The 24,568-nt window shown below is 45.6% G+C and overlaps 2 protein-coding genes across 2 annotated transcripts in view; both read right to left on the bottom strand.

The window, feature by feature from the left end:
* The window catches only part of LZTR1 (leucine zipper like post translational regulator 1), a 35,797-nt gene extending 24,718 nt beyond the window's left edge, over positions 1-11,079 (bottom strand). Inside the window, exons 1-9 of the mRNA XM_066335903.1 lie at positions 10,844-11,079; positions 10,709-10,771; positions 10,444-10,500; positions 9,749-9,828; positions 8,559-8,667; positions 6,866-6,949; positions 5,352-5,409; positions 4,635-4,774; positions 4,264-4,465 (exon numbers count right to left, since the gene is read on the bottom strand). Of these exons, the coding sequence (XP_066192000.1) occupies positions 4,264-4,465; positions 4,635-4,774; positions 5,352-5,409; positions 6,866-6,949; positions 8,559-8,667; positions 9,749-9,828; positions 10,444-10,500; positions 10,709-10,771; positions 10,844-11,019 (969 nt within the window). The 5' untranslated portion in view covers positions 11,020-11,079. The remainder of the gene's footprint in view (positions 1-4,263; positions 4,466-4,634; positions 4,775-5,351; positions 5,410-6,865; positions 6,950-8,558; positions 8,668-9,748; positions 9,829-10,443; positions 10,501-10,708; positions 10,772-10,843) is intronic.
* Positions 11,080-13,706: 2,627 nt separating this feature from the next.
* Positions 13,707-24,568, bottom strand: part of IPO9 (importin 9) — a 40,096-nt gene continuing 29,234 nt past the window's right edge. Inside the window, exons 17-24 of the mRNA XM_066335872.1 lie at positions 23,668-23,796; positions 22,462-22,737; positions 20,660-20,826; positions 18,579-18,712; positions 16,981-17,100; positions 16,008-16,109; positions 15,162-15,238; positions 13,707-14,561 (exon numbers count right to left, since the gene is read on the bottom strand). Of these exons, the coding sequence (XP_066191969.1) occupies positions 14,451-14,561; positions 15,162-15,238; positions 16,008-16,109; positions 16,981-17,100; positions 18,579-18,712; positions 20,660-20,826; positions 22,462-22,737; positions 23,668-23,796 (1,116 nt within the window). The 3' untranslated portion in view covers positions 13,707-14,450. The remainder of the gene's footprint in view (positions 14,562-15,161; positions 15,239-16,007; positions 16,110-16,980; positions 17,101-18,578; positions 18,713-20,659; positions 20,827-22,461; positions 22,738-23,667; positions 23,797-24,568) is intronic.

Genomic DNA, 24,568 nt, shown 5'->3' with positions numbered 1-24,568 from the left:
GTAAAAGGATGCAATAATGAGCACCCCTCAGAAAGGATATGAACATAGAATTGACAAGCAGAAGTGGAGCTGTACAATAGTGTTAGCTACAGGTACTGTGATGTGCAGATTCCTATAAAAACAAACATTTTCAAGATGTCTCTCTCCAGCTCATTGAGCTGCAAAGGGCACTGGTATGAAGCCTCTACATTTTTTAAAAAGGTTTTTTAAAAAGGATGCAAGCCTGAACACAACAATTATTTATAAACCTCAGAAGTATCAGTCCTCCCTCTGGATTGTGAAATGCTCAGTTTTATCTCTCCCAGTAGAGCACCATACCTTGACAACTACACAGCCCACGTGTGAGGCAGATCTTGTTAGGGGGCTCACTGCAGGAATTCAGGGCATTGTGCACACAGTAACACATTTCTCTTGCCTGAAGATACCTCAAGGGGTGTAACTGATTTCTGCAAAAGGAGACTGGGGCAGACTCATCCTCACGAGGATGACTAAGTCCTTTTAATCTTCCTCAGCTGCCTACAAACCATGTCACTGTAATCTGTCTGAAAACCTCCGAAACTGAGTAGCCGGGTAAGCCCAAGAAGGTTACCAGCACATTAACCTCCCTTTTGGCTTACTAAATGAAAAATTAAGAACTTTGAAAATTGGAGATTTTTATTACTCTTGGCTTTGAAAGCCCTAATTTTGAGACTGAAACGTTTCCCAGAACAAGTTTTAGAGATTTCCCTCATAACTTCAGGAGAGATGGACGACTCGCCAATCCCTGCAGCCACAGGGAGATGATGGAACTGTGGGGAAGGAGAATTTTCTTCTTCCTGACAAAACACCCTTGCCTATATGAGGCAGTGGCTGCTCCAAACATCACCTTGGATTCTGTGGGTCTGTGTCCACAACTGGCTGTGCTCCCTGCCAGAGCTCCTGTAATTCCCTGCAGAACACTCCACTCTGTAGCACAAGCCATGACTGCCATGTGCACACCTCTGTCAACTGTGCAATATGGGGAATTTTTCCTTTTACTGCCTGCTGATCCCTTATGCTGCTCCAACCTTCTTCAGAAAGCAAGGATATTTTAAGTTCAATAGAAAAACCTGAGGCAAACAAAAAAATCTATTTCTTGCTTTTGAAATCCTTCAGTAGCCCTGTGTAAAGAAAATCCAGCATGCCAGGAAGCTTTGGGAGTGTTATGCAGGCAGACAAGGACTCAGACAAGATATACCTGTGGCTGCCTTAGGAAAGAAGAACCCCTAGCTGTGAAGATCATCTCACAGCAAAGATGGGGAACAGCTCTGTGCGCTCTGTACAATATATATGTACATGTATTATATATAGGTTTGAGGAGCTACAGACTGCAATTGTGTAGCACAGCAAGGATGTCCTATTATTCATTCTGGAGACATCCTAAAGCATAAAATGGCAGCTCCTGGTTTATTTTTGAAGTACTGCCCTGTTCCATCTCAATTTGCCCTCTTCTACTCATTAAGCTATTTCCCACCCTCCATCCCACAGCAAGGAGCTACCAAGAATTCTGAGCACCCTGGGCAGAGAACTACAACAGGTCCATTGCCAGATCTATTCCCAGGTTTGTTCTACCTGTTTATTCAAAATGCAGAAAATGCCAGACTGTCTCAGGGCACCTGCAGCAGCTGACACACAAATGCTGTCTGCACCTCTAGGACCTTCCTAGAACTCACTCTGCTTTGCTGTGATTAATGCTCAAATTGTGCCACCTTTTCCAGATAACAACCCCGAGATTCTTCAGCTTTGTGTGACTTGTCACCTTCTGCATTGCCCATAATGGGGTAGCAGAGGAAATACAATTTCCACTTGACAGCCTATTCCTGCTACTGGCACAAATAGGTCAGAAAAGTCCAAATCCCTGATCACCCTGGAAAGCTCCTCAGGGTGGCCTAAGTTAAGAGAACAAGACTGGAATGGCAGTTATTACTCCCCTTCAGTGTAAGTGATCTCTTCTCTCTTTTGCAAAGCACTGTAAAAATCACCACTGAATTAATACCTTAATCAGCACCAAACCTTATTTTGAACTCCAGAGGCTTTACCCATTCCATGCTAAACATCCAAAAGAAGAAAGAATTATGCATCACATGACCATAAGTAAGAAAGTAACCCTGCTATAGTGCAGTGGAGCAAAGTTGTAATGGAGCATTTTTCAGATCATACCACACAATACAGAGCAAGCAAAAGGTAAACTGTACAATACATCCATTGGAAAGGAAAAAACCCAACTCTGAAAGTCACAGTAGGTTCATTCTGCTGCACAATAACAGAGGTCACTATCACTTCACATACAGCACAAACCCTCAAGTGCTGAGACAGCATTGCACTTACCGACTTCTATTTTGTTTCAAATTAACACGAATAATTTTGTTCACAGACATGGATAAAAAAAGGAAAATCCAAGTTTAGAGTGTCCAGCGAACAGGATGGTATTAGAGATTCATTGTTACCTTTAGAAGTCTTTGCCAAAAGCTCATGGAAACTTTAGGAAAATGTTTCTGAGAAAATACCTAGTTATGACTCCAGAAGACACAAAATAATTTAAAACTTACTTGAAACACCAAAAGTCTTTCAGGTTTTGCAGTTAATCAGTCTTTTAAGAAAATTTACTATCACGTGTTTCAACAGCACCAGTTTCACCTCCCATTTCTACCAAATCAGTCTCTAGATGCTGTACCAGAGAAAGAAACTGCAAAATACAACACAAGCAACAGACCTCTGCCTGGCATTACAGACAGAAGAAGAAAAGAGCTTTGAAATCTGAAATGAAATTTAGCAGCAGACAACTCAGGAAATAATGGTGGTTTACAACACTGCCAGGAGCAGCTCTGCTCCTGGAAATGATAAGCAGTTGTGTCCTACAGAACCTGTTGAAGCCTCACACATCTAACACTGGCAGGAACAGAACAGGACTGATAGTCTTGAAGGCAACTGTGGCTTTAGAAGGCTTTAGAAAGTTGAAGCAGCTTTATTAATTTCATGTGACAATAAATCAGCTTCTTAAAACAAAGTTTTTTAAATAGGCTGCTGCGAAATACTTTGGTCAAATAACAGTTCCCAACAAGGCCCATGAGCATGGTTAATTTTGAGCAGTGTGTGTGTGTGGGATTCTCCAGCTCATCCAACACTGTGACATGTCTGCAAACACATAAACACGCCAAACACCCCCCACAGCTCTTGGGGGGTGAGCCCTGTCACACCTGTGCTGGCTAAATCAGTAACTCTGCACCTGATCCTAATTCCTGCAACACTCAGCTGTCTGAAGTGTAACTTCAGGCTGTGCAGTTTGTGCACAACACACACACACACACGGAGCATCTCCATCTGCAGAGCAGCTCACACCCTAAACCCACTGACATCAGCTGCAGTACCTTAATGTGGCTTAAGGTAAAATCTACTCACATTAATAAACACAATGCTGATGCTCCAAAGCCAGGAAGTACACACACTGGTAGGGGCTTCAGGGAACAACTACTTGTGCATTCTGGGATGAAACAACCCTCACCTACATGACCTGAAATATGCACTGAAACCAGCTGAGCCTGTGGCACTTCCACCTGGAATACAAGCTGATCCAAGACAGGATTTGTGAGCGTGCTATGAGAAAAAACAAACATTTTATCACGCAATCACTGGCTTGCATGAGTAGCAAGAGAAACAGATTAATATGTTAATCTTTCTTTTTTTTTTAATATTGTCTCATTTGGAGTGTTTTCTTCGTGGTCTACAGCCTTTTGGTGCCTGTGTAAAAACAGACATTTTAAAATTCATATCACTTACTAATGCAAGTATGTTAAAACAGCCCTTTCTGAGCATCCATATTACTTCTAACCAGCCACACATCAATGTATAATCAGAATTTATAAGATTTAATGCACATGGGCATTACAGTGACAAATCAAATCTCGTCTAGTTTTGAATTCTGTTTAAGTGGATCACACAGCCAACCTACGAACCACTGGTACACACTGAGCTCACTGTTCAGCTTTCCACTGAACAAATGATTGACTCATAACACATATCAGTGTTTCATAGTATTTCTTTAAAATGTGTTAAGTGAAGTCTTAGATGTGTCAACACTGACTAATTTTTAAGGACTGCTACCCACAATATTTGAGCTGATTAACCACCAGTGAGAAGGAGTTGTTACTATTTAGCTAAACGCCAACGCTTTTGTCAAAAAGTTTCCATGGCAAAAATGAGTCAAAAAAGAGCATAAAGGAAAAAACCGCGAGCTGAAGGTTTTACCTCACTGTCTGGGCTGGGCTGGATGACCTCCCAGGTCTGGGAGTCCACGTCGTAGCAGTGGAGCTCGTTGGGCAGGGTGTTGTCTGCAGCCCCCCCGAACACGTAGAGGTGCCGGTCGAAGGCCACCATGGTGTGCCCGTAGCGCCGCTGGGGAGGGGGCGGAGAGCCCCGCAGCAGGTGCTCCGTGGGGATCCGTGTCCAGCTGGGACAGGAAACACGGTGGTTTTTTACAATTCTTTTCAATTTTCTAACTCTATCCTTTGTCACCAGGAGACACAGCATTCTCCCTCAACACCCGTCGCTATTACATTTCGCAACTCAGGCAGTCAAGGATTATGTGGGTTTTGCACGACTAAACTGTCTACACTTACATCTTTTCCTTGAATTCAAACTGGAAGAGATTATTGGTAATCTTTGCTCCACTCTGGCCAGAGAAAACAAACATCTTGTCTTTGCAAACTGCCACAGGAAAATTACAGCAGGAAGGAGGAATCTCACCACTTTGTTCAATCTGAAAGGTAATCAAGTTCAAAATCAGAAATGTATTGTTACAGTGCACAACTCCACATGCTGAGTACACTGCAGGGCCACAGGACACAGGTACAGCCAGGGTGAGCACATGGCATGGGCCCTGTAAAGCTGGAGACAGGTAATCAACTCCTGCTGTGCTTACGTGTCTCATTTTCCCTGGATAAAAAGGCTGGGAGGCCACGTTTTTAAAGCTCCCAGTACTGTAAGCACCAGGACTTTGGTCAGCTGGCCAGCAAAGCTCCCAGTCTGTGTGAGTGGTCTGAGTGGGAATGCAGCGGTCAGAAGAATGCAGTCCCTTCCACAAGGGGCAACAGCAAATCCCCCGTGGGAAGTCCAAGTCCAGTTCATAGATTCACAAGCAAAAAAATCACCCTTTCATACACACTTGGTTTTCCAAATAACCAAACCAAATAAAATTTAAACAGTTTCTTTTCACTGTGGGTCAAAAACACATTCTGAAGAAAGAGCAGTGCAGTCTAGAATGGGGAATTTTAATAACTGTACATTAAAACCATAAAAGAGAATTTTATGTGTTAGTTGAAATTAAAGCTTCTTACCTCTTCCCAGCAGGTCAGCTCTCTGTCCTGCAGGCCTATTGTCCACATGTCATTTAATCTGTGCCATAACAAAAAAAATGCTTCATTTCAACCTGTTCATTTTTTTGTAATAGTGTTGAAAGGACAGAAATTCATCCTATTTCAACATTCCTTCTGCACAGGAAGAATCTCCTACTTCCACTGACAGAAAAATAATTACTAGAATCCCTTTGTCCTATACCTAAATTTTACAGCCCCACCTCAGCTTGCTTCAGCATCTTTCTAGTTACAAGTACACTGCAGTTAACAGCTACATACAGTAATTCAGTCTGGAGCTTAAGGATTTGAGCTATTTAATCTCCAGGATTTTTACAAAATACCCCTTATTATCCTGCTCCTTCTGCTCATCCCTGTTAACTTCTGAGACTGACCACAACAATTATTTAACGGCTGAATCCTTCATTAAATACAGAAAGGAGGATGAAGCAAGTAACCTGACATACCTCTGACTGTGTGGTTCCCAGAACAACTTACTCACAGTAACTACAGATGTTTCCTTTGTTCAAATCTGCCTGGAGGCTCAAGTTCCATAAAAAGACATTTTTTAACATGATCAGACATATTTAACATAAATAAGACAGCTTCTCTCACCCACTCCTTCCTTAGAGCTACCCAAGGCCCTGGGGGACTCCCTAAGCTGGCAGCAAACAATCCCACAGAGTCGTGCATCTTATACCAATTCCTCCTCCAGAAATAACAAAGACATCCCATCTGTTTTCCCAATTATCAGCAGTTCTCCTGGACACTTTGTGGAGCTGGACACTTTTCTTAAGATTCTCCTCGGAAGAAGAGGCAATCCAGCTCATGATTTGTGACAATCTCTGTGAGCTCTCGTGATGCAAATATTGTACATCAACATAAATTACTCCTCAAGTTCATCACAACAGAAAAAAAAAATGACATGTCCAGAATTGACTGTTCCCTGACAGACCAACAGCAAATGCAAGGAGCTACTGTGAGACAAACCACCAGGCTCTAATATCTCAGCATCACTCCTTTCCAGTCTTTCCCCATACAAAACTCCACCTCCCTTCAACCTAAATATTACATATTTCCAGAGACTTCTGAGAAAAAACTGGCATGTTGCTCTTAGTTCTGTCAGATGCTTTCATAGCAAATCCAGGCCTTGTTCTCTAAGTCTTCAGCAACATCAGCTGGTCTGTGACAGGGATCTTTCAAGAAATGTGCATATGCCAAATTCCAAAGATCATTTTGCTCCCTTACAACCAAGCACGCTGTCAAATTACACATCCACAACCACTCTGAGTAACCAGATCTTTAGGCTTTAAGCACATACTTATTTGAACAAGAACCAGTGAATTACAAAACTGCAATGCTCAACAACAGATTGGGTTTGCAAAACTCCAGCTGAGTGTTTAAATCTCTTGGAATATGGAAATGTCTCTACAAAGGTGGAAAGTGAGGGGCTGGGATTTCACAAAAGCAGTCAAGGAGAGGGTGATACTGCCCCATACCGTGCGTTGCCATCGTATCCAGCAAAGATCCACAGCTTGTCACTGTACACTGTGGCGCCGTGAGCTGACCTGGCCACTGGCAGCCTGCAAGGAAGAAAATGCAGACAATAATCTTTCCTCTGCAGCTGCAAAGGGGCTGCAGAAGGATCTAAGAGCTAAAATGCACATGTAAGAAGAAGAAGAAAGTCCCCTACACAAAATTGCTTCTGTCATGCACCCTCCAAACACTGAGTGAGCCTCTGAAGGCATGTATTAGTTTTGCTGATAATGCAGACAGGGAAAAAAAAAATCCCAGCTAGTTCCTTGCCAGGCCTCAACCACTCTCCAGAGTATTTTGTGTAATGTAGTTAAATAATGGGAAAATTCATAGCCCCACTGGTAGAGCAAGGTGGCAATCAACTCTTGCTATGAACATCTCACATGTATTCACACAGACTAAGCAGATGAAACACAGAAATAAGACCAGGACAGAGCTCAGGACACTCATTTGGGATCATTCAGGGTTGCTCCCAAGATGGAGTGCCCTCAATGAAAAATTAAACCTATGACTTCTCTTCCACAGTCTTTGTTGTTTTAACTAAATCAGCCAGGTTAAACAAACCTGTGATGCCACAAGGCATCTGTTCACTTGTCTGAGGTCATTGTGCCACATGAACACTGTAATTCTGGGGAACAACAAGCAAAATGTGAGTTTGTAAACTGAGTAAGAATTACTCCAAAATGTCACAAGTTACCAGAATTAGCCAGAAAGAGAAATTACTGATATGATCTCTGTTCTGAAATATAACGTTTTCATCAGAGGTGAGCAACAGTAACACAAGAATGGATGGTATATTCCTCATTCCTCTCCACAAATCACAATAACAAACGTTCCCTCCCCTCTCTCCACTGAAATCAGCATTTCAGAAACTTCAGCTGTGTACAGGACTGCAGGTAAAGACACCACCACATAACCCTTACTGGGGAGTGGTCAACAGAAATGTTTGGGGTAGAAAAGGACCTTAAAGTCCATCTTGTCCCATCCCCTGCCATGGGCAGGGACAACTTCCACTAGCTCAGGTGGCTCCAAGCCCCATCTAACCTGGCCTTGGACACTTCCAGGGATGGGGCAGCCACAGATTCTCTGGGCAACTTGTGCCAGGGCCTCACCACCCTCGCAGCCAAGAATTTCTTCCCAATATCCCATCTAACCCTGCTCAGTCAGTACGAAGCCATTCCCCCATATCCTGTCCAGGCCCTTGTAGAAAACACTCCATAGTTGGATCACAATCACTGTCAGAAACATCCAAAGTCAACTTTAGGAAACAATGTGTTAGTGATTTTGTTTTTCCTTGGAACACTGAATCTCAGGAACCCATGTTCATGAGGGATTGACAATTTGATCCCAAGCTATCCTTGAAACTGAAACAATTCAGAAAAAAGCCCAACTCCTGTTGCTCCCATCCCTTCTGTCAGGGACCTGAAACATGAAGAGTGGATTTTGAACAAATTTCCATTATAGTGCCCTCTGGAATGGAGGCCTTTCAAAAAAACTCCTGTAGAACCAAAAAACTTTAGTTGAGAAAGCAGAGCAGCAAACATGCTGCAACCCTAACGTCAACCCTAACTGTTACATGGTCTGACTGTGCCATGTGAAATGATGCCAAGCTACCCTCACTTCCCCAAAACGTGAGGAAATGACACCAGCTCTTACCTTCCCTCAGTCTTCCACTCTGTCCACTGCCCAGTTGCAAACTTATACTCAAAGAGGTCGTTTTTATTCTTCAGGTTAGAATTGGAATAGATATCTCCAGTATAACCACCTGGGCAACAAGAATTCCATTAGACTCCCAGGCAATGCAGCACACACACTCCCAGACATTGCATTAGGAGAAACTTTAGATTGCATAAAGTGTTTTGTTAATGGACTACTACAGAAGGAGACTTCTCCTCCACTCCTTCTCCTAAAGAATCACTATTGTCATAAATATTTAAAGTTAGGCCTTTTTAGCTTTAAGGGTATAAATATCTTATAAGTTTCCTTTTCATTCGTAACTTTGTATGGGTTTGTCACAAATGTTTATGTATCTTATAAGTTTCATTTCCAGTCCTCACGTTGTAGTAGTTGTTACTGCAAGTTTTGTATAGTTGTAGTTGCAAAGTTTGTATAATTGTCACTTCAAGTTCTGAATAGTTAGGAGTGTAAGAAGTTCAGTTGAAGGATTGCTAGACTATTTTACAACGCTGATGCCAGAGAGAGAGAAAGAGAGAGTGAGAAAAGGGAAAGGGGGAGGACCTTTCTTCCTCCAGAGAAGGCTCCAAATCAGAACATCACTCTGGGCCATGACTGGTGGACACAACTGAGGGATGATTCAAAAGCAGGAAAGAATGATTAGTCCAGAGGAGCTCCTGCTAAGGACCAACAGAACTCTGGAGAACAACCAATCCCGCCAAGGATCCTGAATCCACCAATCAAGAAGAGGACAGAGGATGTAAAGACAGAGCACGGACTGAGGGAGGCCTTTTCCCTGAGGGATACTGTTTCCCAAAGGGGGAAGAGCCCATAGAGTACTGTACATATTTTGTTTCTCTGGCTTGTTGTAAAGCATTAGGGACTGGCCCAATCCTTTTGCTGCTCCAGTAGTCATTTTGTTACAATAAACAATTGGCCATTTTTTAAATTAGCACGGGATCTACAACCTTGTTTATAACACTATAGTAATGAGCTTCAAGTTGTCTTTAAACAAAACAGCGAAATATTTCCAAACTGAAGTTGAAATCACAGTTAGCCATGAAAAATACTGGATTTGCTACAGAATGAGATCTTTGACACTTCCTAAAGATCTCTCATTCTTTTTTCAAACCAGTACAGCACCAGTACAGCACAACCTCCTGCTGCCTTACCAAACACAAACATGCTGCTCCCGTAGACCACGGCAGAGTGGTGGTACCGTGGTGCCGGTGGCGTCCCCGTCGTGAAAGCCCTGCACAGGTTACAAGAGCAGCAGTCAAACATCCTGGTCGTGCTTTGGGCACTCAGAGCTACTGTGCAGACTCAGAAAAGAAACAACTGTTAGAAGTTATTCTTTTGCTCCTGAGTGTTTCATTGGTTTCGGATTGTTGATGTCACTAAGATTTTATGGAACAGTACTATAGTATAAATGGTTACAAACATGCTGCTGCTGACATCTATTTGGCAGAGCTAGAAAGTGAGACACAGGTGAGATAAGACAGACTGCCCAGTGCAGAGCAAAGGAGATAAGAAAGGTGTGAGCCCCCCCTGGCACCTTCCCTTGCCCGAGGGGTGCAGCACACCTGGTCCCCCTGCCCCCCCACAGTCTGCAGGAACAGAGGTGACCCTGGTCCTCTCCCTTGCTGGGCTGCCCGGCCTCCCCTCGGGCAGGATCTATAACCCCGGCGGCCCAGCACACAGCAGGCTGGCAGGGAGCAGCTGTGACAGCGCTGGGTGGAGGTGACACTTCTTCTAGAGTACTCGGGTAGTGCCACAAACTTTTACTCCCAGCCCGAGCTAATGAGGGAAGCCGCGGCGTGTCCGGCCCTGCCAGCCCCCAGGGACAGCGAGAGGCCGCGCTGCCCACCTGCACCACGAGCAGTCCTTCACGTCGAAGCGCAGCAGATCGTTCAGCATCGTCTTCCTGCGGGAAGAGACGGGAGAGGTATGTGAGCCGGGCCGGGGGTCGGAGAGGGGCGGCCACGGCCCCTCAGCCCTGCTCCACTCACACGTCTGTCCTCCCACACCCACCTCCCCTCACACCCACCTCCCCTCACATCCATCATCTCCCCTCACATCCATCATCTCTCCCCAACCTCGGCCCTGCTCCCCGCATTCCCGGCTGCCCTTACCCATTGTCCCCGCCGAACACGTAGATCGCATCCCGATAAGCCACCACGGTGTGTTTGCTGCGCCTGTGGGCGGCACGGACAGGTCAGCGGCGCCGGGAGCTCCCCTCCCACCATCCCGTCCGCTCCCCAGCTCACCGGGCCCCCACGAACTCGTCGCAGGGTGGGAGGCGGCGCCAGCGGTGCACGGTCTCGAAGGGCCCGAAGTTGAGGGTGAGGTACTCGACGCTGTCCGAGCAGCTGTGGTCGAAGTCCACGCTCGGGGCCACCTTCGAGCGCCCCGCGCCGCCCGCCGGAGCCGCGGCCGCCGCCATGGCCCACGCGTACCCCCGTAGACTACAGCTCCCGGCGTGCCCCGCGCGCCCGCCTTCCAGTGCGCCTGCGGCCGCGCCGTCAGACCACAACTTCCGGCTGCGCCGCTCCCGGGCGCCGGGCTGGCAGCTGCCGAGCCCTGGACTACAGCCCCCAGCATGCACCGCTAGAGGGGAGGCGGGCCCCAGCGCCTCGGCGGAGCTCCAGGTGCCGCGTTCGAGGCCGGGCGGGGGCCGAGCCCGCCGGGCTGAGCCGGTACCGGCGTTTCCCGGGTAAAGACGGGAAAGCCAGGCGGGATTCTACATTACAAGAGTTTCTTTGTTAATTCAAAAACCCCCACTCCCAGAAAAGAAGAATACTGATGAATATGCATAGTCTCATTTCAGGGTCCGAGCTGGGCGGTTCGCTGATTAAACATGGTCCGTGGGGTCGGAGCTTTGTGCTACTCCCCGGAGGACAGTCAGTGAGCAAACACGGCCAGTTCATCCCCACAGACGAGTCCTGAGTGGGAGATGTGTGCCAGGCATCAACGCAGCAGCGGCATGTGCCCCCAGCTGTGCAGTCGCCCACAGCTCACCCACCCTTTGCTTTCCCTTAGTTTATGTTTCCTACCACGGTGTCAGTCACCTCTATGACTATTTATTTCGTTTCTTCACAACAGCAGACGACACAAGTGGTTCTGCACCTCAAAACCAGACCTCAGACACTGCTTCACAGAGTCCAGCAGTTTCCATCCTGAGCAATTGCTGTGTTAAGGGTCAGAGGTTTTTTGGCACAGTTCCTTTATACAATCCTTGTATAAAGACACATTGCGGAGCCTTCAGAATATTAAGAAAGAAGACAGTGGCTAAATAGAAAAGCAACGAAGTCTTGAGAACCAGCTGAGGTCCCTCAAACCATCTGCCTCATGCACTCTCTCAGATCCTATCCAGCCACTTCCTAGGGATTGCTTGAGTCAGTATTTTTTGCCAAGACCACCCTGCACATTGCACATGGTGCTGGCAATAGTTGCTGTACAAGCACACCATCCCTGTGCCAGTCCTGCCCCTCAGGCTGGCCCCAAGCTCCAGCTGCCATGCAGCAGCACCACGCCCAGCCAGCGTAGCTGCATCCCAGCTGAGGATGAAGGAAGGAGAGTGCAGAGCACCAGTTCAGCCAAGAGGAACAATCTTCCCACTTCTCAAGCAATCCGTAAGGGACACAGTGCTCTTTTTCTGTCCATCTGTGCTGTGGGAAACTCAGGTAAGTGAATCTTTTTGTGTAGAGACAGTGGCACTTTATCCCCCCAACCCTCCCTTCTCACACGCCTTGAAAAAACATTGATAACTGCAAATCAAAGCGGTTTTTACCCAACAGAGATGAGCTCCAGCAAGAACATGGCACTGACCCATTCATCTTTTGGAACTTACACTGACACAGATACCCTTAGATATTTCAGTTCAGTGTCTGTACTAATGTCAGCCTCATTTTTCACGGTCTTGTTTAAATTCATCCTCCAACCTGGCTAAATCCCTCCCTGAGGCAGAGGATGCCAGCTCCAGCTCCCACTGGAGCACACACAAATCCCTCCAGCACCTCTGTGACCCTGGCTAACCAGCCTTCAAGGTGCTGTTTCCTCTGACACCCTGACCAGCACCACCATCTGATGCTTCCAGATGTTCAGCATCCACTTTTCTCCAAGTCTGGATGGCTGGGGTTGAGCCTTCACTGCTGACACACGGCAAAAAAAGCTGGTTCTGCCTCTTCCCAGAGCTGGGACCAATTCATCTGAGGACACTCCTGACCTTTCTGGAACAGCCCTGTGGACACATCACTGCAGCCATCAGCTTCTTGGTGGGTTTTCAAAATTGCACTGCACAGTTTAACATGTTGGCCCTTGCAGTGAAAGCCGAGAGGCAAAGGCTTCAGAACAAAACTCCTACTGGACTGTATGACAGAAGGGTCAGTGTGCCTGTTTATTAGATATTCTTATAGACCAGAGAATCCCCAGGGAATAAAGACACTGAGTCAATGGCATGGGAAGAGCTTATACCTTGATAGACACATAAAAATCAGGTTTCAAACTCTGCTTCTCACAGAGTTAGTTAGGCACACAAAAAATTGAGAATGGCTCAGAGAAGTCTGCAGGAGATGGGGAGCTCCCCCCTGGCTCTGTCCATTCTTGGGCACAATATGAGACCAGTGAGATACAGAAGGACTCCAGGTTATGGAGGTTTTGATAAAATGTCAAAACAAATTATTCCAGAAAGTAACAGCAAGTGCCTTTCTTAAAAGGAAACTGTAATGGCTCAGCCTTTTGTTTTAAGCAGCAGATACAGCACAGGATTCCCTTTCTGTCCAGGTTATTCCCATGGAACACCCAAACATCCTCTGGCAGCACATACAGAATGTGTCCTAAGGAGAAATACGTCTTGAAAAAGTGACTTCAGGAAACAAGTGTCAGTTCCTTTTAAATCTGTTTTATAAGAAGGATACCAATGTACATTTTAATAGTTTTATTTAATTTTCCCCAAAAGGGAACCAAAGGCAGAGAGGTGTTGTGAAATACATCACACTGTTCTTATGGGGAAATCAATTTGCAAATGTTATTTTACCACTCTATAAAAATACACACAGGAGTGTGAAAAAAGCAAAGGAGCTCAGAGTGGCTGTCACGGAGCAAATATATTAAATACAATCAGGTTTCCCCCCCCTAAAAACTGTGGCTCCTTGTGTTCCAGAAAACCAGTCTTTCATAGTCACATGCCACAGGAACAGAAATTTAAGTGGTGGCTTCCTCTGAGCATGTGCACATACAAGTGTTAGTGAAGAACAGCTCCCATGGGAGATGTGAGCGACAGAGCCCCGTCCACACCAGGAAAGAAGATATGCACTCAGGTTCATTGTCTCAGCTTCCCCTCCAAACTCCTGTGAACTGGCTCCATCCCATCCAGGCAGCTCTGAAAAGAGTCTGTGGTTCTATAAAAGAAGTCACGTTGTAGGATCAAGATATTTACCCTGTGTTTTGTGAGGAGGAACAACAGCCAAGAGGGACAACTTCCCACTTCTCAAGCAATCCGTAAGTGACCCGGCTCCTTTTTCTGTCCAGCTGTGCTGTGGGAAACTCAAAGTGCCTCTTCACAGGTAGAGACAGTTTCCTTTTAAAAATAGTAAGGACACATTATTTTTCATCTTTAAGAACTTCCTGGAAAGTTACTGTGGAAAATGAAAGTGCTCCTGTGGTGATACCAATGTGCAATGTCCTTGCTGCTTTCTCAGGATTCCTTCCCTTAGCTGATGTGTGTTAAGATGAGGCTCAAAACAACGAGGCCATTGTCGACCTGGAACAAGGCAGGCAGACACTGGAAAATGTTTTATGTCCAATCATAAAACGTGGAATTAGCCAAAAATAACCTTTTGTTCCGATCTGGGAGGTGTGGTCTCTGGAGTGGGTCTATATCCCGATGGCCTGCAGCACTCGCTTCTCGTTGTCGTTGAGATGGTCAGAGAACATGGCATAGCAGGGCTGCTGTGCAAACTGGCACAGGAAGTCGGTGAGATAGGCCTGGGAGGGACACAAACACCCTGTCAGCACCACCCTCCTGGGAAATCCTGCTGCTTCCACGTGTCAGGAGACATATCTCAACATGCAGCAAGAAAGATCCCCAGGACTGAAGGGAACAGAAAGGAGGAGTGGAATCAGAGGGGAGGGCTGGAGCAGAGGGAAAAGGATGGGAGCAGAGGGAAGGGCCCATCAACAGCTACAGGTGGTGGGAAAAGCAGGAGCAAAAGGGGCTGACTGGGTGGGAGCATCTCCAAGCGGAGTATGCAATTCATATTCACTCTCCAGCCTACTCCTGACTTCTGCCAGTAGCTGTGAAGCTCATGAGTAGAAAAGTCTAACCTCCCTCTCTTCAAAGAGTTTTGTTAATTCACATTTCCATGTTTTACATATGATAAGGAAATGATAAGGAAAAACAGCTGCATAAATTCTTGGGACACTCAGCTCTTTCCAAAGTAATTTCAATTAACAGAGTGCCTTCTGGATGACAATCAATAACTGATGTTTCCAGTGCTTACATATTTGTTAAAGTACAACATTTAAAAATTAAAGCTTATAGGGAATGATTGGAATCTGATAAACCCCCTCATTCTAGAGCATCACCTGGAGATCTATTTGGTAAAGAGGGTCCTTTAATGCATCTGGATCATCCTCTTCATCATCTTCATAGTAATCTTCATCTGTCAGAGGCAAATCAGCAGGTTTTAACATCAAACAGAGTGGACTATCTCAGGAAGTTTTCTATTAAGCGACTGAAACCCAAGGATCCAAAAGTAAATAGTTTCAGCACTGCTGGGAAAAAGATAATTGTATCCAGAATATTTGCTCCTTTAGGTCACGTGATAGAAACCACTGACGCCCAGAACCAGGGTCAGTGGAGGCTTGAGGAACACAAGGTGAGCCAAGCACCCAGGGGACACTCACAGGCATGTTTGGGAATTCTGTGAATGAAGATCTTAATCCCTTGTGAGGGTGACACTTTGCCAGTTCTGAGCCAGTGTGAGCAGTGTCCCTTGCTGTTTCCCTGTCAGGTTCTCGTTCTGAGGCTACATGAGAGACAATGCACCCTCTCATCTCTTTATGCAGCACTTGCTCCTCAAGGTCTCTCCACAAACAAGCTCACCCAGCCCTAGGACTCTGCCATGCTGAGGTCACACCTACAACTTTGAGCAGCAATTTTCTCTTCAGAAGAAATACCTGCAGGAACCTCCCAGGTGTGAAGCCTGTGCAGCATGTAAACTTCCAGGTGATGTTATTTATAATGCAACAATTTAATCACCATGTTGCTCAAAGCCATGGCTTTTCCAGAAGGTCCTTATTCACAATTCCAGAGCAGAATTCCTTCCCGGTGCCTGCAGCCTTTTACTGCTGGCAAGGGAAGGAAACTTTGACTAGGATGTCACCGACTTGATTATTGCACTGAAGAAGGACTTTCAAGCTGTTACTCACCATACTTGTTTGTGGAAAGAATATCTGATAAGAACTGTCCTGCTAAACCTTCATCTTCATCCTCATCTTCTTCCTGATCCTCCCACATATCATTTGAATCATCTGTTTAGAAAAAAAAATTCTAGAAATTATCCAAATCCAAAAGGTCCAGTCTGTGATCACTCTATAGGGGACTGCAGTTTGTAGGCAAACACATCCCTGGCATGTGTGGGTGGATGAAGAGAAAGACCTACAATCCTCCTTATCCTTTTAGAATGATTCCAGAACTGGAGTCAAGCAAAAGGCAACAACAAGAATGGATACTTGAACTAGGAAGAAAGGCAAAGCAGATACACCATGAAAGGGTAACTTTATTCACACATGGTCAGATCCCATCTTCCAAACTAGCCCAAAAGAATTTTCAGGTCTAAGGATACACAACAGACTGATCTCATTCTTCCATTTTATTTATTTTTACCTGGAAGAGATTGGTAGCACTTAAATACAGCACAGGGAAGGAAGAGACGTGCTAATGATGAACTGTACAACAAAACAAGAGATGGAGAGGGACTTTGACAAAGAGGAATGGCTTCCCACTGCCAGAGGGGATGGTTAGATGGGATATTGGGAAGGCATTGTACCCTGCAAGGGTGGTGAGGCCCTAGCACAAGGTGCCCAGAGAAGCTGTGGCTGCTCCTGGATCCCTTGAAGTGTCCAAGGCCAGGTTGGACCGAACCTGGAGCAACATGGGCTAGTGGAAGGTGTCCCTGCCATGGCAGGGTGTGGAACAGGATGAGCTTTAAGGTCCTTTCCAACCCAAACCAGCCTGGGATTCTGTGATTCTATGAGCTTATCCTCTGGATCACTATTCAAGACTTTACATTTACAGGTACATGATTTACTGTCACAAAGTTATTGTATCTTAAATACTTTTCAAGAGAAGATTAAGTAGATTTAAGCCATGCAAAGAGAAAAAGGAAACCCAATATTTTACCTTGGCTCCAATCTGCAGTTGTCTGTCTAGATGCATTTGCTTCCATGGCATTAGAGAGTTCATTTATTATTAATTTTAAGATTTTTACTAACAAAGGAATGTTTGTCCAGCGCTCAGGATCTGTAAGAGGAAAAATACATATATTCATGTTGCTTTTAATTAAAAGTTATAAAACTGGCCCTTTTTTATTGAGGTGGGTTTTTTTTGTTAGTAAGGTTGAGAGAGAAAAACAACTGACATAAACTCCCCAAAGCTTCTTTCCATATACCCTCAGAGCTACATTTCCAAAGATCTCAATGCAATTTCAAGCTTGCATATTCCAAATGAAGAGGAGGCGGGGGAAAATCTTCACAGCTGAATGAATGAGTGACTCTACTCCTGCAGGCTGCTTAATGGAGTAATCTGGAGTCACCCTTCTTTCCTGAAGTCCATTTGCACATCCACAAATGCTTTCATGTAAATGAGCAGTGCAGGCATGGCTCTGCCCCTCCTGAGGCACTGTAAGCTCCAACTTTTCTTTACTAGTGTTCCTGCAGGGCTTAATTCCACAGGGACAGCTAGACAGTGTATTTGCCCTTAATTACTAAATTAAAGTATCAAATAAAGAATCTGGAAGCATTAGTTTTAGCTCTTACTGATGCTAGTATTAATCTTTGTTTAACTCAAATGCTGGCAGTTGCCATTTTTCTGTCTGACCTTCATTGGTTTGGGTTTTTTAGGCCAAGAACAATCATATAGCAAGTAATTTGTGACCACTACTCACCTCTTAAAATCCCTAGTGCTTGCCCCTATTCATCTCCTTAGCTGTCACCTTAGTCCTTCACTGCAGATCCCAAGCTCATGGCAGCTGAAGGCTCAAGGAGCACTGACTGAACAGGCTCCCAGTTTGGATCTGTCCAGCCTCCACATCCCAACCACCACCAGTCACACGTGAGCTCTAGCACAGCAAGTGGCACAACCAAGGTTTGACTGTCAGCTGAGGACAGCAGCCCCCAAGTGCTCTCTCCCAGGAGCTCAGTCCTCAGGAAAAATTGCCCAGGTCTCTGCTCTCTCTGATTTAAAATATTAATCTCAACAGCAACCTCCAGTCAAAAACTTTGGGTTCAACCTATTAAACATAAGACAAGTCTTATGCAGGAGACTGGTCAAGCTTTCCTTAAAATAAATCTCTAACTTGTTGAATCATTGCTCTTTGTGAAAGTGTCTCATTGAAAAAGACACCCCTTTGTTTTAAATGTCTGTATGCACTAAAGACACTTTCCTCTCAGAAAAGCTACCAGGCATTCAGAAATATCAATTCTGTCTCATGATGCAAAAAGCAGTGAAGAACTCCCCATCCCATAATCACCCCATCCAGGTATATTAAATCAGACATGAGGAATCCTCCAAACCAGTCTTTGGCAGAAATAAGGTAAATAGATACAGGTAAACAGATATATTAAGTCCACAATGCATGAATTAGCTGTAAAAACCAACACACACCTTCTGCAGGAACTTTCTCCCACAGCTCTGTGTGATCTGCCAGACCTGTTTAAGGCCTTTCATAGCACCTACTTATAGTAAAAAACCCTGTTAAACCCAGCAAAGTAATTACTTACTTTTGGCCGACTTGGATCGTGTCCGAATTCCCTCATCCATATTAAATATTTCTTCTCCCTTCACCCTAATGTCCTGAAGTCTCTTGTCATCTGTGTTGATGCCATACTGCAGGAGTTTGCACAGTGCTACAGAGCTGGGAGCAGAGAATAGGAAAATTAGAGACTGGAATTTCCCCGAACTGTCTGGCTTTCATAGCCCTTTTCTAACAGGGAAGACGTCCCACAGCAGACACCCAGATGCCCTTTCTTCTACATCTTTGCCAAGAACAAGTATGACAGAATTTTCCCATGTCTCCTGCTTTATGTCAGCATCCGAAGCTGGACTCAGCTCCTGACCTGCACAGCAAGCTGGGAACTGGTCAAGCTTTGGATTTAGCACCACCAACAGTACAGACATCATCCATACATACATTAAAGGTTTCTCCAGGTCAGAAGGGCCACCAGGTTAAACATGTCCCCTGCAGCGCCACATGCACATGAAGATGGAATTAAGAGGAAAGCAGTGGCAAGAAAGCGGTAATTTGGCTGATCTGCAGAGATGATCTGCCCCCTTTCTCCAGTCTCAGTGCTCATTTTCACTTCTGGTCCTTCATGGCTCTGCTACACTCAGATCTTCCACCTTGATCCTCTCCTTTACATCCTCTTTCCATTTCTGATGCTCACATTTCTACTCCACACTTCAAACCTTCTCCAGTTCCATGCTGTTTTCAAGCATATTGAGGATTATGCTGACTAAGGTCAAGGCTGACAATCTATGCTACCCCTAAACCCCCGCTCTCTCCTGACTCCATGAATCTCAGACTGTAGTTTTGGAGTTCTGTGGAACTGAACTCTTTCTGTGCTTTCATTTTTCACCCTCTCTCTCCCCCACACTGTGGCTCTGACTCCTGGTTTGGGCCCAAGTTTTCCTGCCACCCCAAGCTGCCCAAAGTTTTCCCATCATTTCATCAAGACCCAACAGCCACTTCTTCATCTTGCCCCCAATGGATGGGGACTGTGCACACAGGAGGTGTCAGCTGCCTTCAGGGTCCTTCTACTAACCCTGAACAAGAGGCTCCTCAGAGCAGGCCCTGCTTTTCCTCAGGACACAGAAACACCAAGCATTTCCTAATGCATGGTAAACATCACCACAACCAACCAAATCCAAGTATTTAATACAGTGTGGAGCCCTGCTACATCACCTGTACCAAACAGCCCTAAACAATCACCTTTAATCTTGTTCTCCTGGTCAGCCTTAGCTTTTCCCTGTGCCATAAGCCTCGAGATCCTGCAGACAGGCCTGCACTGTCAAAATGGGGATAAACCGCCAGGCTTAGGGATGAAACCAACAAAGTGTGATGAAAAAGAGCACTGGATCCCCAAATCTGCTGCTTGTGCTTCAAGATTATTCACTAACTTCCATTTTGAAGCTGCTTTTCCTCATTATTTATTTCACAGGCTGCCCATAGCAATGACATAACAACACATACTAAGTGAGTTAACAGCTGGTGAGACCCCTAAGAGTTGTCTGTGAGGCTTCACAATTCCAGAAAAATCTAATACAGCAGCTGTGACAAAATTTAAATGAACACAAAGCATCCTATGCTTTGGAATACAGCACTCAGCCTCCACCAGAACACAAACATGCTCCTACAGCAAAAGAGAGAGTGCACTGTTGCAATTGATTTCTTGATTGACTTTTAATAAATCAATAAATCAACAAGAAATCACCAGATTCTCTTAGGAAACCCTCTACCACACCCAGAACTCTATAGTAGTCTATAAAGGCAACTCCATATGTGGAAGCTCTTCTCATCACATTCACAGACGTTCCATCCCAAAAGCAGCCCCGTAATTGCACGACACCCACCTCCCCCTCGTGTCTCTGTTCCAGCACAGGAGCACAAGGCAGCAGGAGCACTGATGAGGAAGACCAGAGCTTGCTCCATTTACCACAGCTCTCCTGAGCAGAACTGACAGCACAGGGAGCAGCAATTCTGCCCATACACTGCTCCCATGTGAGCTGGATCCCCTTCCCCACACCCAGCACTCAATGGCAATGGGATGAGGGCAGCTAACATGGGAGTATCTGTGGCTCCCACCTGACTTTGCCTTCATACTGCCCGTAGAAGAGGTGCTGCCGGCTCATCCACTCGGCCATCACAAACTCCAAGGCAGGCTTGCCAGTGGGACCAGGCAGGCTACACAGGAATTCCAGGAGTGGTTCCAGTTGTGAGTGAACCAAATGAGCAAACACCATGATCAGGGACTGCGGGAGAAAGGCAATGTTAGCCGTACATAATTTAACAGCTGGAAATATTTTATCAAATATTTAAGGAGCTGGAGTGAAGCTGTGCTTGCTGAAGGAGGCTGAAGCTCCCTGCAGGAGTGAAGGCTGTGCTTACCAACCCCAGGAGGAAGGGAAAGTACAACTAGCTGCAAAACACTGTGCTACAAATGCAGGCAATAAACACCATCACATCATCACTCAGCAGCACCTTCCCAATTCTGAATGCATTTCGAACATGATTTTAGGGAAATAACTAAATAACTGCAACTTGTGAAAAGGTTTTGTTACAACGTGCAGTTTTACAGTCTGACTCCTAAAGACCAGGGGCAGAACTGATTCGATGTGTATGTTTAAATGTCAGTCTCCCAGTCTGAGGGCATCTCTGTAACCTTCCTCAGGGAATAGCTGCCCATCTCCAGAGGCCCATCTTTAAGGCTAACACAGGGATCCAGCATTGCAAAATGCTTGCCTACAAGGGCTGCATGGGATTGCTTCAGATTTAAACTTCTGCATCTTTTAAATCCAAGCAAATCTTTTAAATACAAGCAAAGTGAGAACCATTCCAAACAGTCAACAATTATCAGCATATCCAGGGGTAAAAAATCTTAAAGCAGGTGAGATCTGCTGACATTGAAATGGCCATTGTGGCACCATATGCTGGCTTGAAAAATGCACATTCAAAAATCAGAGAAATAAGATAAAATAGTTAGAGAAAAGTGAAGCTCAGCTGAGTGCTGCACTGGGGGCAGATATGGGATCTTGCCCAGCAGTGCCAGCAAAATGTCTTCCCCCAGCTGCTCCTGAGGAACCAGGGCAGTCAGCACGAGCTGTTTTAGATTGAGGGCATGACCAAAAAAGACAGAAGAGAGAATGAAGACCGCTGGGAAAAGATCACTCCAGAAAACTGTGTCACTACAAGTAGGTCAAGGCTAGAAGAGATGGTGATGCTTTTGGTCTGGTCTCTCACCTCACTCAGGGCAATTATGCCTCCCATCCACCAAAAGCTCATCTTGTCTCAAGTCCCAGGCATTTATCCTTGGAATACAGAACAAATCCACTCAAAAAGACATGCTGCCTTTGCCATAACATTCCTACTGAAGCAACGCCAGTCCCTCCAAAGAAGGGTTGCAAGTATAAGCGCATGAGGGACTGCTGAAGGTGAATTAGCTTATCCAGGAGAATCTTGCTTACCCTGTAACCTGACAAAAAATTTCAGACCTGAGGAACAGCATAGAGCTGTGTCAGAGGAGGGTTAGGTTGGGTGTTAGGAAAAGGTTCTTCTCCCAGAGGGTGCTGGGGCACTGAACAGGCTCCCCAGAGAATGGGCACACCCCCAGGCAACCAGAGCTCAAGGAGTGTTAGGACAGAGTGGGATTGTTGGGGTGTCCTGTGCAGGGCCAGGAGCGGGACTCAGTGATTCTTTTGGGTCCCTTCCAACTCAGGAGATTCCATGATTCTCTGATCAGAGTAGGCATTTTTGAGAATACTTCAAGAGGATACACAAGACCCTCCTATTGCACACACCATAAATAAACGGGCACAAAATTAAAGAAAATGATGACAGTTTTTCTCCTGGTGCTTCTCCTCAGTCTTCTGGGTGCCAAGCCTGCTCACCTGCATCACACTGAGCGTCTCTGCTTGTTGCATTTTACTCAGGATGGCTCTCAAGATCTGGTCCAGATTCTCTCCCAGCTCACTCCCAGCTTTTGAAATTAAAGTGGAGACCAGCCTGCCCACAAAGGCAGCGGTGAACTCCGAGGTCCGTGGGTCTAGGAGCTGGCTCACCACCTGCATGACGTACCAGAGCCCGTTGTGGCCCTGGTCATCGTGCCATTGCGCGATCTGCTCCAGCGCCACCGACACGTACGCGCGCAGGCACTCGCCGCCGTTCTACAGAGACAAGCAGGGGGTAAGGGAACGGGCAGGCACGGGCAGACGTCCCCTTCACCATCCCAAAACCACCCTCAACCAAGATGGAAGCAAGGGGAAAACTGGTGGCAGCTGTCAAAGATTTACAAGCAAGTTCTACAGACCCCAGCTCATTATCAAATACACTACTCCTCACTGCCCGATCTTGGTACGTAAAAAAATTCATAGAGTTTTTAACAAGTGAGACATGAAGACAGAAGTGCAAAATGAACAAAACATAGCTCAGCAGCTAAGCTGCAGTGATTTTCAATTCTTAGCACAAAGACCCAGCAAAGCAACCAATGTGCAGATCTACAACCTCTCCCTGCTGACAGTCTCCAGCCTATTCTTACTGGCCTGTTGTTTAGGCAAAGACCACATTCCCATCATCTGTATTCACGTGGCAAAGAGTAGCTGCCACTATGGAACTCCTTACATAAAGAATGAAACCACCCTTGTTATTCATTCATATGCCTTCTGGGAGCTGGCATATGATGGGGCAGAAAAACATTACAGGTTTGCTTGGTTGTTTGGGATTTTGGTTGGTTTTTTTTTTTTTTGTTTTTTTTTTTTTTGTGGGTTTGTTTTTTTTTTTTTTGTGTTGTTGGGCTTTGGTTGGTTGGTTGGTTTTTTAACATGCTCTACTACACAAAAATAGAAAAAACTTCCAGGCTGCTGCCTTTCTTACTGTAGGTCTCCACATTCAGGAATGATCAGGAAAAGTCACAGCAGAACAACAGTACTTCCAAGGTACAAACTGGAGGTGGCAGAGGCTCTGGGAGGCTGCTGATACAACTGGCAAGCACAGCTTGGGTTTCCTCAAAGGCTCTGTTGACTCCCTTGGACTGGTATGGCCCTGCAATCCTCCCCCTCCCCACAGTGCCACATGCCTCCCCCTCCCCACAGGAGTACCTGCATAGTAGCATTGTCATCTGTGTTCAAGCTGCACTGTGCCACTGCAGGGAATGCCTGGCAGATGAGGAGCTGGGACAGAGGGGGTTTTGTATTCCTCACAACTGTGGTCAATATATCAATAGAAGTCTGAAAGGAAAGCACAAACTGTCACAGCAGCAACCACAGAACTTGAGTCAGCACTACCCACCCCTGCTGCAAACATCAAAGGGGTGACCTGCAGAGATGTGGCCACTGCTGCAACCACACCCTGAACTCAGAGTCTAGAATAATTTTTAAATGCAAGGACTCTGGAGTCATACACCCAAGCATCACTGGTGCGAGCTGTAGAAGCTCCCAAGACAGTTCCCACATTAAGAGTAGTGTCACCATTCAAATGTGGCAAACAGATGCATGCTAATTAGAACAGCCAGAGAACTGTTCTAGCTGAGTTGTTCCATTTTGGTTATATTGATTTAAATTTATTTTAATTAGCCATACGCAATTGTTACAGTCCTCCCAATTAACAGATTATATGCATATTGATATAGATGTTTATGGGTTTAATTCCATTCTACACAGTCAATGCCTCATCTTTTATTAGGGCATCTGTATCATTTATCTCCAATTCATACATATATGATGCATAAATCAGAAAAGGCCTTAGGAAGAAGTGCAAGGAAAATCTGTGTAGTCTGCTGAGAGATAAGACTATTCCTGCTGAAAGATGGCAATGTCACAGCAAAATGACTGGAGATGGTTGATACTGTGAAGGCTGGAAGAAGGCCAGGGAAGCATTTTAAAGCAAGCTTTTGGAAGCATCTTCTTGCACCTGCAGTTTGCCTCTTCTCAACAGAGAAACCTCCCCCAGTGACTGAAGCCATTGCTCTAAAGCATGTTCACAGCAGCCTTTCTGCCCTTT

The sequence above is a fragment of the Sylvia atricapilla genome, chromosome 25 (genome assembly GCF_009819655.1).
Source record: "Sylvia atricapilla isolate bSylAtr1 chromosome 25, bSylAtr1.pri, whole genome shotgun sequence".
In the NCBI taxonomy this organism is placed as follows: domain Eukaryota; kingdom Metazoa; phylum Chordata; class Aves; order Passeriformes; family Sylviidae; genus Sylvia; species Sylvia atricapilla.
Note: the sequence above shows the minus strand (reverse complement) of the source record. Positions and strands in the feature narration are given on the sequence as shown.